This window comes from Lethenteron reissneri, chromosome 37 (genome assembly GCF_015708825.2).
Source record: "Lethenteron reissneri isolate LAM-NWPU_2019-01 chromosome 37, ASM1570882v1, whole genome shotgun sequence".
NCBI lineage: Eukaryota > Metazoa > Chordata > Hyperoartia > Petromyzontiformes > Petromyzontidae > Lethenteron > Lethenteron reissneri.
The window spans coordinates 557,330-574,514 of record NC_083815.1 but is presented as its reverse complement, the minus strand read 5'-3'; the positions used below and the strand labels follow the sequence as shown (position 1 = coordinate 574,514).

The 17,185-nt window shown below is 52.4% G+C and overlaps 2 protein-coding genes across 4 annotated transcripts; one reads left to right on the top strand and one right to left on the bottom strand.

The window, feature by feature from the left end:
* The first annotated feature begins 3,270 nt into the window (after positions 1-3,270).
* On the top strand, positions 3,271-7,368 carry PTPMT1 (protein tyrosine phosphatase mitochondrial 1). Of its 2 annotated transcripts, XM_061566392.1 has the most exons (5): positions 3,271-3,526; positions 4,033-4,113; positions 4,315-4,506; positions 4,975-5,181; positions 7,237-7,368. In XM_061566392.1, exons 1-4 carry the CDS (start codon positions 3,338-3,340, stop codon positions 5,131-5,133), a joined length of 621 nt encoding a protein of 206 aa, XP_061422376.1. In that variant the 5' UTR covers positions 3,271-3,337; the 3' UTR covers positions 5,134-5,181; positions 7,237-7,368. The 2 variants fall into 2 exon arrangements, with proteins under 2 accessions (XP_061422376.1, XP_061422375.1); XM_061566391.1 differs by lacking the exon at positions 7,237-7,368 and having other exon boundaries at positions 4,975-6,387.
* On the bottom strand, positions 5,915-17,043 carry DENND11 (DENN domain containing 11). 2 transcript variants are annotated; one of them, XM_061566390.1, is made up of 10 exons: positions 16,710-17,043; positions 15,808-15,907; positions 15,138-15,296; positions 14,452-14,614; positions 13,615-13,750; positions 10,410-10,538; positions 9,536-9,686; positions 9,134-9,193; positions 7,883-8,078; positions 5,915-7,370 (listed from the first exon to the last, which is right to left on the bottom strand). In XM_061566390.1, the coding sequence occupies exons 1-9, from the start codon at positions 16,882-16,884 to the stop codon at positions 7,883-7,885; spliced, it is 1,269 nt and encodes a 422-aa protein (XP_061422374.1). In that variant the 5' UTR covers positions 16,885-17,043; the 3' UTR covers positions 5,915-7,370. The 2 variants fall into 2 exon arrangements, with proteins under 2 accessions (XP_061422374.1, XP_061422373.1); XM_061566389.1 differs by having other exon boundaries at positions 7,849-8,078; positions 16,710-17,042.
* Positions 17,044-17,185: the final 142 nt, after the last annotated feature.

The window sequence follows — 17,185 nt, the reverse complement described above, 5'->3', positions numbered from 1 at the left end:
TCATTAAATAGGTCCTGAATTTTGTTGTATGTGGTTTTGTCCATAATAACTGTGGCATTTCGCTTGTCGGCTGAGAGGATGACGATGTCATCTCTCTTTTTTAATTGGGAAAGCTCAAAGCGCTCATCAATACTGATGTTTCGATTTAAAGCTTTCGTGACTGCAGGGATTCATCTTCTTGGTTCTTTCGGTAAAGTCACGTAGAAGGGAAGTAATAAAATAATAAAAATAAAACATAATAAAACAATTCTCACGACGTTTCGGCCACAACGCAAGCAGCCGTCCTCAGGTGAAAACCAGGTCCGTCGAGGCGACAGAGTCAGACTCTGTCGCCTCGACGGACCTGGTTTGTCGCCTCGACGGACCTGGTTTTCACCTGAGGACGGCTGCTTGCGTTGTGGCCGAAACGTCGTGAGAATTGTTTTATTATGTTTTATTTTTATTATTTTATTACTTCCCTTCTACGTGACTTTACCGAAAGAACCAAGAAGATGAATACTGATGTTGCTAATAGGTGTCTTGGCGTTTTTGAGGATTGCAGCGATTTCCGATATTGCCACATCTGCAGTGATGTGTCCCAAACTTTAAGGGCTACGTCAACCTGGGCAATGATATCATCAACTGGGATGTGTTTTGGGGTGACTGCGAAATTCAGCCCTTTAGCTAGAACCGGTTTTAGGCTGTCGGGAATTAGACTGGTACTCTGATTAATAACAATCTTGTCAATTTCTTTCTTTTCAACGTGTGGATCTGGCTTCTTCTTGGAAAGGAGGTTGAACTTGGAAATCAGGTTATCTTTGCATTTAGCTGACATTGAGGTGACTGAAGAGGCTGTCATGTTATCTACATGTTCCCAATCAGATGTTGCATTTTTTCCGTCAATGTTAAGTTTGATTTCAGGAGAGGCTTGTTTAAATTATCTAGTTCAAATCGGAGCAATCTTATTCTCTCTGAGATCAGGGCGAAGCCGGCCCTGAACAATATCCGTTTCCCATTGGGAGAATTGACAGCAGCAGATGTCAATTCTCCCAATGCTAAATAGCGTTACGGGGGTCGCGTGACGTGAGGGTTCTGCCTTTGTCGTGAGGGTTGTAAGTTGACGCTGAGGAGGGGGGAGGAGGCGCCTCGCCCCCCCCCCATGTGGAGAGACATCACCCGCTAATTATTAATGAGGGGTGCCCATTTGGAAGACATCATCTCTTCGTGATTATTAATGAGGGGGCTGTTCGATATGGAGTGACGTCACCTGCTCATGATTATTAATGAGGGGGGGGGGTGCTACATGCGGAGTGACGTCACCTGCTCATGATTATTAATGGCGGGGGGGGGGGGGGTCCATGTGGAGGACGTCACCTGTTCATGATTATTAATGAGGGGGGTTGGCCCACGTGGAGTGACGTCACGCGCGGGACAGACATTCTTGGCTCATTATAGTAAATAAATGAGCGTTTATACATCTGGGAGGACACCACAGCAACCACAGCACCCACAGAAGATCCACGCGTGCGAGGAGGCAACACTCCCCTATACAGATGGAACAGGTGGCGTGTACCGCATTCTGGCAAGCCCAGGGTATAGCACCTTGATGCCCATGGAGTTTCATAAAATGTGTGTGATCCACGAACCCTCGTGAAGTACCAACATATTAGAAAGGGAGTCAGACAAGGTGATACGCTTTCCATAAAGTTATGCATAGTGACAAGATATTTTCTGAAAATGTAATTGAGAATGAAATGTAGATAATGGTAAAAATCAGTGGCGGCTCCTGCAAAATCTCTCAGGGGGGGCAAATGTCTGGATGATTGATAAGGATAAGGTCCACCCATGCAAAGGATAAATTAACAGCTTAAGCATGTAAAGGCAACTTCACTTCTTTAATATTAATGAAAAATAAAGTTCCTATACTCACTATTAATACAATCCACTCATGTTTCTTTTATTAAAGATTCCACTAGGTGGCGACAAATAATTTTGTTGGATGAAACGTGCTTACGTATGATGACGTAAGCACGTTAGTGCGAGCCCTCCCGGAAGCCATAGAGAATGCATTGCAGTGCCCCCCGTTCGAAAAAAAACATCTTTGAATGTAAGTCTATGGGACCACTCGGGGCGATTCTCAGCCGGAGGGAAATCGCCCAAAAAGAGGCGGTACTCCACAGAACGTAGCATGACGCTGATTGGACTATATCCAGAGGCACAGTGACGGCTAGCGTGACTCTGTGGTTGAATGACATTGGTGGTGCGTCGCCCAATCGCCCTAATGAAGAAACCGCCCCTGGTAAAAATGGAAACCGTCTCTCAACTTTCTAGTGCTATGGTCATTCAAACGTCCAATGGGAATGAACTCCAAAGAAGTTAGAACTTAACAAAAAGGCCTCAAAATATTGTGTTAAAAAAATAAAGCCACGTCCACCGAAATGTAACACGCCCATCAACAGCAACGGATGATTTGGATAACTTACACAGGTGGTAGATGCAAGACAGCAAGCAGCACAATGGTTTTGGGCAGGACACGTCATGGCCGGAAGGGATGATAGCAGGTGGTCGGGACGAACAGCAGCGGCAGCCAAATGGAGCGAACGCGTTTGCGAGGGCGTCTGTCCATGGAGCGGTGAAATCCGCAATCAGAGCCAGCGGGCGGGGCCTCGAGCGTGTGGGCGGGGCCTCGTGCCAAGTGGGCGGGGCCTCGTGTCAAGTGAGCGGGGCCTCGAGCGCGCGGGCGGGGCCTCGAGCGCGTGGGCGGGGCCTCGTGCCAAGTGGGCGGGGCCTCGAGCGCGCGGGCGGGGCCTCGAGCGCGTGGGCGGGGCCTCGTGCCAAGTGGGCGGGGCCTCGTGTCAAGTGGGCGGGGCCTCGAGCGCGCGGGCGGGGCCTCGAGCGCGTGGGCGGGGCCTCGAGCGCGTGGGCGGGGCCTCGTGCCAAGTGGGCGGGGCCTCGTGCCAAGTGGGCGGGGCCTCGAGCGCGCGGGCGGGGCCTCGTGCCAAGTGGGCGGGGCCTCGAGCGCGTGGGCGGGGCCTCGTGCCAAGTGGGCGGGGCCTCGAGCGCGCGGGCGGGGCCTCGAGCGCGCGGGCGGGGCCTCGAGCGCGCGGGCGGGGCCTCGAGCGCGCGGGCGGGGCCTCGAGCGCGCGGGCGGGGCCTCGAGCGCGCGGGCGGGGCCTCGAGCGCGCGGGCGGGGCCTCGAGCGCGCGGGCGGGGCCTCGAGCGCGCGGGCGGGGCCTCGAGCGCGCGGGCGGGGCCTCGTGCCAAGTGGGCGGGGCCTCGAGCGCGCGGGCGGGGCCTCGTGCCAAGTGGGCGGGGCCTCGTGGCGACCCCGGGGCCTCGTGGCGAGGCCGCGTTTGCGATGCTGCTGCCGCCGCCCTTCGCCGAGGAGTTCCTTTGCCGGGCCGCGGCCCGCGCGCTCTTCTACCCCACGCTGCTCTACACGGCGCTCGCGTGCCGCGTGCTGGGCCCGCGCCGCCGCCGCTGGTTCGACCGCGTGGACGCGACCGTGGTGCTGGGCGCGCTGCCCCTGCGCGGCTTGACCGAGCAGGCGAGGTCCCCCGCGTCCCTCTTTGGGCACCTTTCTGCTCGTGGCTGTCTGGCCGGGTGCCTCGGCAGTGGAGCCAGCGACTCGGCCCATTATCCCGCCGGGTTTGATGCAGTTAGTGCCAATGAGTAAACATTTGTGGGGAAGTTAGCAATGATCGGCTTATGGACAGATTTGCTCCCGCCATAGGAATGCGAGATATTTATTACTGACTCGGTGGCTGTAAACGGGAGGTATCACGTCTTCAATGCATTTTTCGGAACAGGAACTCACCATGCCTCGTGAGGGTGCCGTCGTTGCGGTTATAGCATGGGCCCGTGTCTCCCCTCACGCTCCCCGTGTCTCCCCTCACGCTCCCCGTGTCTCCCCTCACGCTCCCCGTGTCTCCCCTCACGCTCCCCGTGTCTCCGTGTCTCCCCTCACGCTCCCCGTGTCTCCCCTCACGCTCCCCGTGTCTCCCCTCACGCTCCCCGTGTCTCCGCTCACGCTGCCTGCGTCTCTGCTCACAGCTGGTGAAGCAGGAGAACGTGCGCGGCGTCATCACTATGAACGAGGCGTACGAAACGAGGTTCCTGTGCAACTCGCTCGAGGTCTCTAAGGACGACTCAAGCCCAACACCGGCACACCACATCCAGTAGACATTTCACCATCGATGTAGATGCCAGTCACGTGCCACCTACTCTGGTATTTTTGAATGATTACGTGCATGGTCACGAATAAAATTGTTGATGAATGACCGCCCCTTCCACGCAAGCAAGCAGCTCCTCCTCCTCCTGTGTGTGCGCCTGCAGGAGTGGCGAGACGCCGGCGTGGAGCAGCTGACGCTGAGCACCGTGGACTTCACGGGGGTGCCCTCGCCACAGCAGCTGCACGACGGCGTGGCCTTCGCCCTGAAATACGCGGCGCTCGGCCACTCGGTCTACGTGCACTGCAAGGCCGGGCGCTCGCGCAGCGCCACCATGGTGGCAGCCTACCTCATCCAGGCACGTGGCCCGCCGCACCTCTTCTTAAGCTTTGGGATGTTTGGCCAACAACACTTACACTGTACGTGTTTTAGCTGTGGGTGGAAACCAGATCACCTGGAGGAAACCCCATGCAGCCATGCAGAACAGGGGCCGAATAAACAGATGCAACACAAAAAGGCGACCGTGTTTGGAATATAACCCAGGTCCTCCTCGCTCTGAGGCATGTCACCACTGCACCCCCCACTCCTCGCATTCTCACGCGTTAATGGCTTAATAAAGTTACTGATGAGGTGCGTTGTAAAATTAATTCCTCCTGCGACGTACACTCTTGAGTGCCGTGCGCCGAGGGGGTCGAGTTGACTTTGTTTAACCAGGAGAGAACTCGAGACTCGGATTGTCTTTGTTTGCAAGCGTGAGCTGGGGTGCCACAATGACGAGTAGTAGAGCGGTGAAGTGGCAGGTGATGTCCGTGCGGGCTGTGCGCAGGTACATGGCTGGGATGTGCAGGAGGCCTGCAACCACCTCCGCTCTCTGCGGCAGCACGTTCTCATCCGGCCAACCCAGCGGGAGGCCCTGGCCCGGTTTGCGGCGGAGGTGCGAGCGGACGACCCTGCCAGCGCTCGGACCACAGCACCTCCCGGCTAGCCGGCAACCTGCTCTGGCCTTCCCCTTCCATTGGCTGAATCCTTTGTGGTAATGTATGTATGTCTTTTCAGGGAGGCATACCTGTCAACCCCTTATCAGTGCCTATCTTATTACAGACCAATTCAGACCTTATTGGTCACCCCGTACCCTTATAAATCTCAACGCTCATCCTACAAAGTTCCATCACAAGGAAGAAACACAAATAGACTTTGTTTTGCACGTATTGAATTGGCTGTACGCCGTATGGACCTGAAAACAATTTCCCTGTTCAAGAATATGGGTAAACTGTATGGGTTGACCGTTATGTGGAGGTGACGCATTGTCCTTGTGTCACTGGTCCACAAATGCATTACCCATACGACCCAGGATGGCTAATGCGACCAATGGATTTTCTTGAAGTATTTTGTCTGTAGATAACAAATAATAACAATCATAGTGCAGGGCAATCACGAATGAAGGCACTACTGTTTCACAGGCACAGTCTCACAGTAGGGGGCGATGTTGACATATAATTTCCTGCTCGTTTCAAAGGATGTCGTGGGATCTTAATGTCCGCTGTGAGCAACGCAGATGGCACGTAAATGCACCCGCAGTAATAACCAAGTTGCGAACACGCTACCACTGGGCCACATGACCGCCCCAAATCCGTATGACAGCGAGGACCAATGCTTGTACTTTCAGCCACCGTTGTACTGGTCCATGTAACATCCAAATGTCTGGACATACCACTGGCAATTGGCAAACATCCGCGTCCATATTGAGCCACAAGGCATTCGCAAGCAACAGCAGTAGCACGTTTATTCCTTGGAAAAGAAGCAGTTCTAATTGAGAGGATTATGAGGTCGTGCAGCGTTTTATTTTGGGAAATTACAGGGAATGACGTCATTTCTGAAACTCATGTGCAGTATGTGGTAGGACGGTGGTTGCACGACTCAGTGTTTCGAAACACGACACGGGGAAAAGGTGACAAACCATGCAGCTGGTGTGAATTCAGCTCCATTCCCTTTCAGGTCATGATTGATGCAACAGCATGATGCTGGTCAAGTCCGTGTCAGGAAGCGGCAGGTGTGAGCCACCTTGCTGTATAAAACTATTAATATTTTGTACAGAGAAGGTGGTAAAGTGTTGTTATTTGTGCTTGTGCACCACTGCTAATGCGGTGTCACCAAATACTTTATCTAAACAAGGGTTTCCGTGAAATAAAATGTACAATTTGTATCAAGAAAATAAATCTATGAATATTTAAAGATTTAATTGCTTGAGCAAGGTCGTGGTTTAGAGAGTGCAAATTGGTTCGGTGCTAATGCGTGTTCGAGCAGTGGCAGGGCGGGTAATTACGACACGGGAGCTGTCAGTCGAGCACAACACTTGGTGATTACGGTTGCCCGAGTGCTGCAGCCTCTGCCAGCTGCACAGTGTGCATGCTCAGCCAGAGCATCCAAACCAGTCGTGAGCTGATTTTCAGATTAATCAAAAATATCTCAGGATCAGGCCAAGATGTGATACTTGAGACGATCTAAATAAAAACGTCGATTCGGATTATTCCGAAAGGAAAGTGACGATGCCGGTATCACTGCGTCACTTCCGCTGTTTTACTGCTAAAACTGGTGGCACGTGGCATCAAGTGATATCACCATTGTGACACGTAAATACATGTCTTAACATAATCCAGAACTATCCGATAACTTCCGAGAAAACTGTAAATCTGAAATATTTCAATCCAAAACTCGTGCTGAATCTGAACCAGCGCTCGCAAGTGCATGGAACGGTGTAGCGGTGTGCAGAGCCGCCCCTTATCTTGTATGTCGCGACAACTGCCGCATCAGAAAACATCTTGGTGGTTCGTCCTCGGGGCAGCAGTGAGTTCATTTGGAGTAATACACAGGGGGTAGAGCACTGCCAATCTCTGCGTCGGGGTAATGAGCTGGGTGCGTGTGTTAAAATGTAAATTATATTTTATTGTGAATCTCTCTACAATAACCAGCAAGTGAAAAGTAGAAACTCTGTAAGCTGCCTTTGAAACACTCTAGCTGCCTTTGATTTTTCATTAAATAAAATATTTCACCCAGGTAATCTCTTACGATGAAACATCTCGTTGGCAAGGCATCCAGGGCTTTGGACCTGCCTTCCCTGCCTCCCGGCCCGTACCCCGCAGAGCGAGGCGTCCTGAAGAGCCTTCCCCTCCACACTCAACGTGCAGACGGATGCCACCTGCGATGTCGAGGCCATGTGGACATCTGGAATGGAGCGATTCGTCCTGTCACTCATCCCCCCCGGCCACCAGAGCAGGGACTCGGGGGGGGGGGGGGGGGGGCTGAGCAGCTGAGTTTGCAAGGCCACTGTGCCTGTGCTCAGCTGCTGTGTTAATCATAAAAATCATGTGCTAGGCAGGGACCTCGCCGGTTGGGCCACACAACCGTTGGTTGCGTGTGGAGACCCCGACTGCACATGCTTGAGCCTATTTTGTATTTATGCCTCACTGAGTCTCAATACTTTCGGGAGCATTCTGACAAGTTTTTGAAGTAGGGGGTGATGTTGCTATGCAAAATCTCAATGGGATAACCTGCAGGTGATTTTTCAGCATTATACATTTGTCCAATAGTTACATTGTATGTTTTTTTGCGATGGGAGGAAACTGAATGCAGAGGAAACCCATGCAGAGCAAGGGGAGAACATTCAAACTCCACACAAAGACGAATTGGGAATCGAACCTACACGGCATCCGTTGTCTGGTGCAGCACGTGCAGACCTAGGGGCAGCAGGGGTTGTCGGCGGAGATGGTGACATTGATGGTGTAGAGGTCGATGAGATCGGCCAAGAAGAGTCGGTCGGCCACGGGGTCGAGGCCCATGCGGCACACGTCCGACTCGGTGACTTCGCGGACACCGCTGACCGCCAGGCGCACCAGCGAGCCCAGCACGCGTGCATTCAGCTCCCGGAAGAATCTGCTCAGCACGACACCAAAGATTCCCCATGTTGCCTTAATAGATTGTTGGATAAAGTACTGTTAGCGAGCAGCACCTATGAAGGCCGGCCTGACGCACAGGGAGGTGGGTGGCCAGCACCACGCCCGGCCGTCTTTGTTTTCCACACCGCACCAGGTATTCAATTAAGGCTTAGTCGATCTAAGGGAGGCCACAGGACAGGTTGAAATTCGTTCAGATAATCGTAAACGGTGTTGGCCGTGAGTAGAAATCGAACTCGGGTCGCCAGGTTCATAGCACATAGTACAGTGCCGTCTTGTCCTCAAACATCTCCGTTTTCACACCTACGATTAGCGCGGTTGGCTACGTACGGTGCGAAAGAAGTTCAACATAGCACACCGAGCAAACCACTGCACCACCGCTCCGATAAAGAGAACGCCCACACACTTGATGTGAATCGCTGTGCAGTGCAGCCACCCACGCCGAATGTAGCCTGTCTGACAGTCTCACAAGCACAAGGTTACCATGAAACTGCTCTTTAAAGACCCCCTTATGCAGCCATACGTTTTTCAACTGCAGTCGAGTTTCTCGTGCTTGTCTAGCCCAGTGAGACTCATTCGCAAGAGTGACCTGGGTTCACCACAATGACGAGCAACCGCATCAACGGTGAAACGGTGCAGCAAATAGAAATTACGAATGAAAACAACCACATTGTAGAAGAAATCCGAAATACTGCACAACCATATGTAAATGTTCCTTCATTTAAAGCCCCACAACAAAAGTCGGCTCGGACAATGTCTCTGGTGTTAATGATGCGGGTGAAGGTGGGAGTGGCCCAGTTTGATGTTGGTAACACTCGGGGGTAAAGACCTCGGTCCTTGTGGGATATTTTTCTTTTCAGATTTAGCCACTGGGTGGCACCAGATGCGCGTGTCCGTGTGACCCGCAAATAAACCACTCGTTCACGTGCAATACAGACACGTGCCACAGCAGGGCACGGCGGGTTTCTAGAGGAGACGCATCAAGTGTGAAGGGATGAAGGATTCCACTTGGCTCTCGTGATGACACCGACGTACGTTAGAAGGAATCCGTTGTCGAGGTTCTGGCTTCCATCCCGGCCTGTCGAGACCACCTCCCTGGATGACGCACGCGCACCCCACACAGCCAAGCGCACTTACGGGTAAACAAACCGTGCCCTGCCATGAGGCCACCGTCTCGTGACGATGATGTATGCTGCTTGAATTTAGCCGCCGGCCAGGTGGCCCAGCTGTAGAGCGGGCAACTCGCAATCGGAAAGTGGCAAGCTCAAATCCTGGTTGGGAGTCATTAAAATGAGTACTACCTTGTAATTGGTAATTAAGTCAGCATTGGTTGTCCCAATGGTAGACTCCACGTGGCCTCTGTGCACGGAGCCTTGAAGTGACCGGCAGTGATGGTCGTGACAGTGAGGCTCGTGGTGGTGCTCGTGATGCGCGCACCTCTGCGTCACCAGCTGTTGGTAGCGGCTTTGGTCGGCACGTGTAGGCGCTAGCAGGCCCTGCAGGTGACTGTGGTGCGAGCGGAGGCTCTGCCGGTCAACGTACACGTCGTACAGTGCCGTCTTGTCTTCAAACACCTTCTCTGTCGTGCCTGTCGAGAGGAGCAGCCAAGCGTTTGCAAGCACAACTCACGATCCACCCAGGACACATCTGGTGCATTCAGAGTAATTATTTTATTTTACACATCGTTTATGCAAATTGGCTCAAAATACTGTAGGAATTTTAATCTGCAATCTTTGCACAGATGCGCAGGAAACCACAAATGAGTGGGAACATATCCTAACAATTGCCCATGCTCTGTCACCCTATATAAGGATGTTTGAAAAACTCCATGAATCAGTGTAGCATGAAGTCAAAGTACCTGGAGAAAACCCACACGTGCGAGGGGGTGAACACTTGATCTCTAAATAGACCAGGCTCTGTTTGAAACCAAGCTCTTATGGGATGTTTGGCCATTTCCTTTAATGAGAGTTTGGCTTATTACAGGAGAAAACTGGCGAACCTGAAGAAAACACCCGGCACATCGGAGGGGGCGACACTCAAAGCTCCCCACAGATAAATTCAAGAATCCATTGCCGTCCTTCCATCTCTTGGCCACCTCGCAGCCAGCCCCGACCCGACAGCACCTGCTTTTCCCAAGCAGTCTTCCACTCAGCATTAACCAGGCTCAACCCTGCTCGTGGTGTCACTTCTGAATCTTTTATCCCACCAAGGGATGGCAACTGAAAGTGTAGCCGCGGGGACTAAACGAGCAGAGCTCGGGAAATACCCCCATCCCCCACGTGGACGCTGTTGTGCGCGTGCGTTCACTCACACGCGATGTAGGTGACCTCCGACTCCAGCGAACCGATGTCGGCCACGCTGACGTAGAAGAGCGGCTTGAGGGGCGGCACGGCGCCCAGCCCAGCCTGGCCGTGGCTCCCCAGGCAGCAGCAGCAGAGCACTGTGCGGAGCACACACCACGACTTATGGAGCGCTCGCGGCTGCGACTTAGCCAGCGATTGTTGGCGTTCTTGTTCGCGTCGTTCTGAGCGGCGGTGCGGCCCAGCGGTAGCGCGTTCGGTGCTCGTTGCAGTGGTTCGAGGTTTGAACCGGAAGGCCGCCTTGATTATATTGCTGCGTTATACTGTGGGGATATTAACCATACAACATGCTCCGTCTGCCTCTCAGTGGATGTGATGTCATTATAAATTAATAGGCCGCTGTGTGCCGGCGTCATGGTCCAAATTGCCAAATTCTCAAAATGACACTGCTAAATATTGGCATTACCCATGGCAACATTGTCCCTTCTGTGGAACTAAATGCAGCCTGTGTCTGTGAAACACAACAGCGCCTTTCTGCTTGAAGCCTTGCGCTATGATAATGGGGTGAATTCCAAACGTGCTAAATAATAAAAAAAATTAAGTTGCACTTCAAACGGTACGTGTGTGTGCACCACGTAACGAGCTCATGCCGGGACTCCCGAGGCATCCTGCATTTTGAATCCTAAAAAAATCTTCAAATCTGTGTCGTGTCACAGCTCGCGCACGCGCCTCCAGGGTATTTGGTCTACTCTTCCACGTTTTTCAGATGATTTTTCATGCCGTTACTTGTAATGCAAAATAACACGATGTAACACAGTTTTTGTTCCTGGGTAGTAAGTGTTATTTCCTAATTGCTTATGCCTAAAAAGTATATAAAATGGCTATTATTCCCCACAAACTTTGCTTTTGTGACCAGGACAGTGATATTTGGAAATTTACCTATTTTCAATGAGAAAACGGGCAAATGTGTGCATTTTCGTTCACATAAAGTATAAAAAACAACATGAATAAAAATGTACATGTATTTATACTAAAGTAATAAAAAAAATTACTACAAAAGGTTTAGAAGTAAGTCGATTTTGGAGATTTTGCGATTATTCTGTAAATCACGTTCACGAATCAGCCCCCAAATGTAGTCTCCCATCATGTTCTCGTTATACTGTCCTAGTGGAAGCGCTCGCTTTGCTCCTCCGCCGAGTATACTCCCATGTTCTCCTTGAATTTATCAAGATGAGCATCAAGGATATGGACTTTGAGGGACATCCTACAGCCCATTGTGCCGTTGTTCACCCTTCTCAACCAGCTCCACATAGTTTTTGACCTTGTGATTGCTCAGGAAGCCACGAACCACTGTGACAAAGCTGTTCCAAGCCGCTTTCTCCTTACTAGTGCGCTTCTTGTGGAATTCATTGCACTCCAGGATCTTCTTTATCTGTGGTCCGATGAAAACACTGGCTTTGATCTTTGCCTCAGACAGCGAAGAGAAGAAGACTTGAAGGTACTTGAAGGCTGCCGACACCTTATCTACAGCTCTGACAAATTGTTTCATAAGGCGCATTTTCATGTGCAGTGGTGGCATCAGCACCTCCCGGGGGTCCACCAGTGGCTCCCACTTGACGTTGCTCCACCCCACAGAGAACTCGGTCCACTGTGGTCAGTCTTGTCTAGTAGTGCGCCTTGGTGTCCCTGCTGTTCCAAAGGCAAAGATAGCAAGGAAACTTGGTAAAACCGCCTTGGAGACCCATAATTTTGAAGTCTCCGATGACCTCACAGCCATACTCATCATACTTCAAGGCATCCAGCAAGGTCTTGATGCTGTTGTAATCCTCTTTGAGGTGCACCGAGTGAGCCAGGGGAAGAGACAGGTACTTGTTACCATTATGGAGCAGCACGGCTTTGAGGCTCCTGGATGAGCTGTCAATGAAGAGGCGCCACTCATTCAGGTTACAGGCGATTCCGATTGCCTCGAACAGACTGATCACATTTTGGCAGAAGCAGAACCCATCTTGATGGGTGAAGAAGCTGCAAAAAGGTTGGTGATGCTTCCTCTGATCTGCGACTTGCACACTTTCATCCAACAAGTTCCACTGCTTTAGCCTATACGTCAAAAGCTCGGCATTGATGTATTTTGGTTGGGGTAGTATGGGTTTCTCTCCTCAGCTCCACCTCTGAAATTGTCATCTGGATCTACAACGTCTTCCTTGCTCTCTGACTTGCTGCTCTCTTCTAAAGACGGCTGCTCTCCGGAGGAGTGAGTATGGGGAGCTCATGGCAGTGTGGCATGAGCTCCCTGTACCCACAGTATGGATGAAGGAAGGTCCGGATACGTGATAGGTGCATTCTTGCCATTCCGACGTTTGGAAGGGTCCACCATGCAGAAGTAGCAGTTGCTTGAGTGGTCAGTGGGTTCCCGCCAAATTCTTGGGATAGCGAACTTCATGGCTATCTTTTCCCCTCTGTACCATCCTACAAAAATACATTTATTTCACCCATGACTAATGTGTAAGAGATTCTCGCAACATTTATAATATATGATATATTTTTTCAATAACATTGAAAATTGTAAAACATTTTATAGTAAAAAACTGTAACAAATTTTATAACAATTCCGAGCAACAATTGTCCATCTTACCTTCCAGAGTTTTTTTGCATTGCTCGCAGGTGAAATGAGGTGCCCAGGGTTTGTCTTGATCCCGGAAAGACATGCCGAAATATGCCTTGTAGACCTCACACATCTTAGCAGATGCTTCCACAGAGTACTTTTTCGCTCGTCTTGATAAATTGGTCGCAGACAGAAAAATGCGTCTGCTGGATGCTTGCAGCCTCTTGATGCCATCTCAGCAAAATGCAGATATGTATCCACTTAGGCAGCTGGAACTAAACGGAACTGGTGGGCTTAAGGCCCTTGTAGTTATACTACTATTTATATTAATGGAAATTTCTAGAATATTCTAGAAGTTTATTCAGCACTGAATCTATCTGGAATGTTTTGTAAAATATGTAAATTTCAAAATATTACTGTCCTGGTCACAAAATCAAAGTTTGTGGGGAATAATAGCCATTTTCTGTACTTTTGAAGCATAAGCAATACGAAAATAACACTACCCAGGAACAAAAATACACATTTGATACACAGTGTAATCACTGTTAACACACCCCCAGTTGTAATGGGCAAGGCGTTTGTGGTGCGTGTGGGGAGGTGTAGGCGCCGCCCACCGTGGAGGCACGCGCCGCCCACCGGGGGCGGCGAGTAGAGCAGCATCCTCTTGCGCAGGAGAACCAACTTCCAGAGGCAGAACACGCTCGGCCCGAAGCAGTTCACAAGCCGGGAGAGGCTACCTGCATGGTGGCCCTGCACGCAGTGCAAACACCACCACGCACAACACTCGTATCTCACTTGCGCCACTCGCCAGCACTCGCACCGACACTCACATTTGCACACTGTCCTGCACCCCAGCACTAACATCGGCACTCACAAGGGCAGGCTCAGGGCTGTAAAGAGGAGATGAGTGAGTGTAAACAGAAGGATATTTGAGGCAGGAGTGCTCAATGGAGCTGGGCTAACTTGGCAGCTTGAAGAGAAATTGCCGGCATTTGAGCTTAGCTGTCTGAGAAGGATGCTGGGAGTTTTATGGTGAGACAGGATAAGCATTGGAGCAGGCTGAGTGGTGTAGATATGATCAGGCAGAAACGACCGCACTGAGTAGCATCATGTAGAGGTGATGTCATATACAGATAAAAACGGCTGCACTGGGTAGGACGCGCATGCAGGACTCGGGAAGAGGGCCAGTCTCCACGAGTTGGGTGACCAAGGGGAAGAGACGAAATAAGGGCAGATGGTGGTGAGGGAGATGGCCAGGGAGGATCGTGGAGGTCAATGTGCTTCTCTACTGTGCAGTAGCAGCAGCAGCTGTGGGATGTGGCAGAGGGGAGAACGCAGTGGTAGGGTGGAGGTTGTGGTGGTGGTGGCATCATCAACGGTTTTGCACATGGTGACGTCTCAAGCTTGAGTTGGTCTAAAGAAAGGGGCTGGCTGAGGTGTTCATGTTGGACCTGCAGAAGAGGACGATCCCAGGAGAGTGGCGTGCGGGTTGAGGGGAGCTGGCTTGAGGGGGGCTGGGTGGTGGGGAGCTCGGTGGTGAGGGGCAGCACTGCTCGGTATTGCTCGTAGAACTCCGAGAGGGCTTCGTATTGCCCTGGCTCGTCAAGCTGCCTCCTGTTCCACACATCAAGAACATTATCAGCATCACCATCAGCCATAATCAAGTACGGGCTTTATTTTAGAAAAATCAGTCACGGGCTTGCCGCACACAAATAGAGCATGTCTCGAGCAACACACACGTCGGAGTTTCCTGCTTCCCATATTCACCGAGAAATGAAGGTAGCTGCCGCAGCAGTAGTGAAGTGGTTCGTGCGGAATGGACTTGCAAACCAGAGGTCTCCGGTTCACTTCCACCTTATGCCATGGCAGAAAGAATTGCGCAATTTGCTCGATTGCCACTCACCACTGTCCCCTCGGTAGCAGGGTGACTCAGTTCCTCACTGCAGGTTGCGTCCGAGTCCCCCCACCTCTTCCAAGACGTCTGGCCAGCGTGGAAGAGTAGACCAAAGAGCGTCTCATTGGGCTCTCTAGAACTCCCTCTAATGAAGACCCTCCTGTCAGCAGTGGCATGAGCACGCACTCAGGCGGCTGTGCCATTACCCGAACAAGCGGGGCAACTGCTGGGTTGTTTTCTCACCTGACTTGCTCCTGGAGGAAGGTCGAGTGCAAGGCGAGGGTGGCGTAGCTGGGGGACAGGGCCCCCACAGACTTGACACGGACGCCTCGCTCTGGGCCGCTGTCCACGCGCCGGCTGTGGAAGTGAGCCAACCCAAAGGCGCTGTCCGTTCGGAAATACCTGCGCACACCACAGACACACGGACATACAACGCAATACAAAAATCCTCCTTGTAGGCTTTAACAGGATATTGAGGCATGTGCTGTTAGTGAGCGCCAATGAAGGCCGGCATGACACACGAGCAGGTGGGTGGCCAGCACCACGCCTAGCCGCCTTTGTCTTCCCAGTGGTGTATTTACACGCATCAGATACTAATTTAAGGCTAAATCAACCTCGAAAAAGCCCAAATTCGGTTCAGATATTCGATATTGTCGGTAGCCGGGAATTGAACTTGGGTCGCAAGGTCGGTAAGCACAATGTGCTAACCGCTGCACTACCGCTCCCTCACTTACTGACATGCACAAAGACTCCCGGACACACACGGCTGTGAGCAATGCGCGCTCATTTACACCAGCGGGCCTCGACCCAAAGCCTTTCAATGGGGACGTGCAGACTGGATACCGTGCAGGTGTAAATGTGATGTGCGTGACTTGGGAGTTAGAAGTGACTGTGAGGAGTGAGGGACCCGCACGTGAAGTCAGAAGTGATGTTGTGAGCTCCACTCGCGATGGCCTTGAACTCAACACCGACCAGGGCTGCATCGTGAGGCGCGCACCACTCCAGCCCGTTCCCTGTCGACACAAATCACTCTTCACACCCCGCACCACACTCCCCCCACGAGTCCGTAACAAAGCCCCGTTCCGATCGATGTAATTCTATTCTTGCGTTTGGCGATATGGTTAGGAGCTCAATGTCAAAGTCGATGTCTGCCGCTGGCCACGACGATAGGGCACAACAGGAGAGAGAGTTCGTGTCGTTTTGCTGTTCATCCTCCGTCAAAGGGGCACGGACAACAGTGGGTTTAGTATGCGGTCCATAGTTTGGGTTGCACGGCCACAATTATACTTTGGGTTGTCTTTAATGTATGTATATGTGTATCTATGACTCTCTATTTATAGGGATATCTGCGTATTTCTCTGGGGTTCTACGAGTTTACTCGATGGTCTATCATTTGGGTTGCATGGCCACAATTGCACTATTGTGGCTTGTTTTTAATTTTACAATTAAGAAGAAACGCGCATCGACGGGCTGACGTTCTGATGAGGTTGGCAGTGAGCGAGGAGGAATGGCAAAGCCAGGAAGGAGGCGTTTACAGTCTTTTGGACGTTCGCGTCACTCTGCTCTGTTCGCCAGATCGATGCCTGCCCCCTTCCGCCGCCTCGTGGCCCGAACCCAGCGGGTCTCAATCCGCAGGGCGACACCACCGACACCACCGACACGCAGCACGGGACGGGCGCCCCGTGACTTCTGTCCCCGCCGTATGACCCCCCCCCCCGCACCTGTCCCCCCCGCACCGCCCCCCGCACCTGTCCCCGCCGTGTGACCCCCCCCCCCGCACCTGTCCCCGCCGTGTGACCCCCCCCCACCCCGCACCTGTCCGCGCGTCAAACGTGGCCACGAAGGCGGCGGTGACGAGCGCCGCCTCCACCTCGCCCGGGCCCGGCAGCGTCTCCTCGCCCGCCCGCCTCACCGCCTCCCCCTCCCCCTCGTCCCCCTCCTCCTCCTCCGCAAGGAGCAAGGCGCCCTCGCTCTCTGTGCCCACGTCCATCTTCGTGATCACGGCTCCGGGAAGGAAGGGGAAGAGGGGGTAAGGAACTCCCTGGGATGTGGGCGTCGCGCCGAGTCGCGTTGCCAGAACAGAGGCGAAACCTCTTCACGGAGCGAGACCCGGGGAAGTGCCGCGCCCAAAAATCGAATTCGTTCACTCGGCACGGGGCCCCGAGTCACCTCGCTCACTCCGGGCGACTCCGCTAATCGCCTTCACGGGACTCCTTCACTCCCTCCTTTCACTCCTTCCCATCACTCCCTCCCTTCACTCCTTCCCATCACTCCCTCCCTTCACTCCTTCC

Coding starts and splice junctions, on each gene's coding strand:
- PTPMT1 (XM_061566392.1), top strand. CDS start 3,338: ATGCTGCTGCCGCCGCCCTTCGCCGAGGAGTTCCTTTGCCGGGCCGCG. Junction 4,114..4,314: donor TCCTGTGCAACTCGCTCGAG/GTCTCTAAGGAC, acceptor GTGCGCCTGCAG/GAGTGGCGAGACGCCGGCGT. Junction 4,507..4,974: donor TGGCAGCCTACCTCATCCAG/GCACGTGGCCCG, acceptor GGCTGTGCGCAG/GTACATGGCTGGGATGTGCA.
- DENND11 (XM_061566390.1), bottom strand. CDS start 16,884: ATGGACGTGGGCACAGAGAGCGAGGGCGCCTTGCTCCTTGCGGAGGAG. Junction 15,297..15,807: donor AACATCACTTCTGACTTCAC/GTGCGGGTCCCT, acceptor TGGTGTGCGCAG/GTATTTCCGAACGGACAGCG. Junction 10,539..13,614: donor GGGCGGCGCGTGCCTCCACG/GTGGGCGGCGCC, acceptor TGCTCCGCACAG/TGCTCTGCTGCTGCTGCCTG.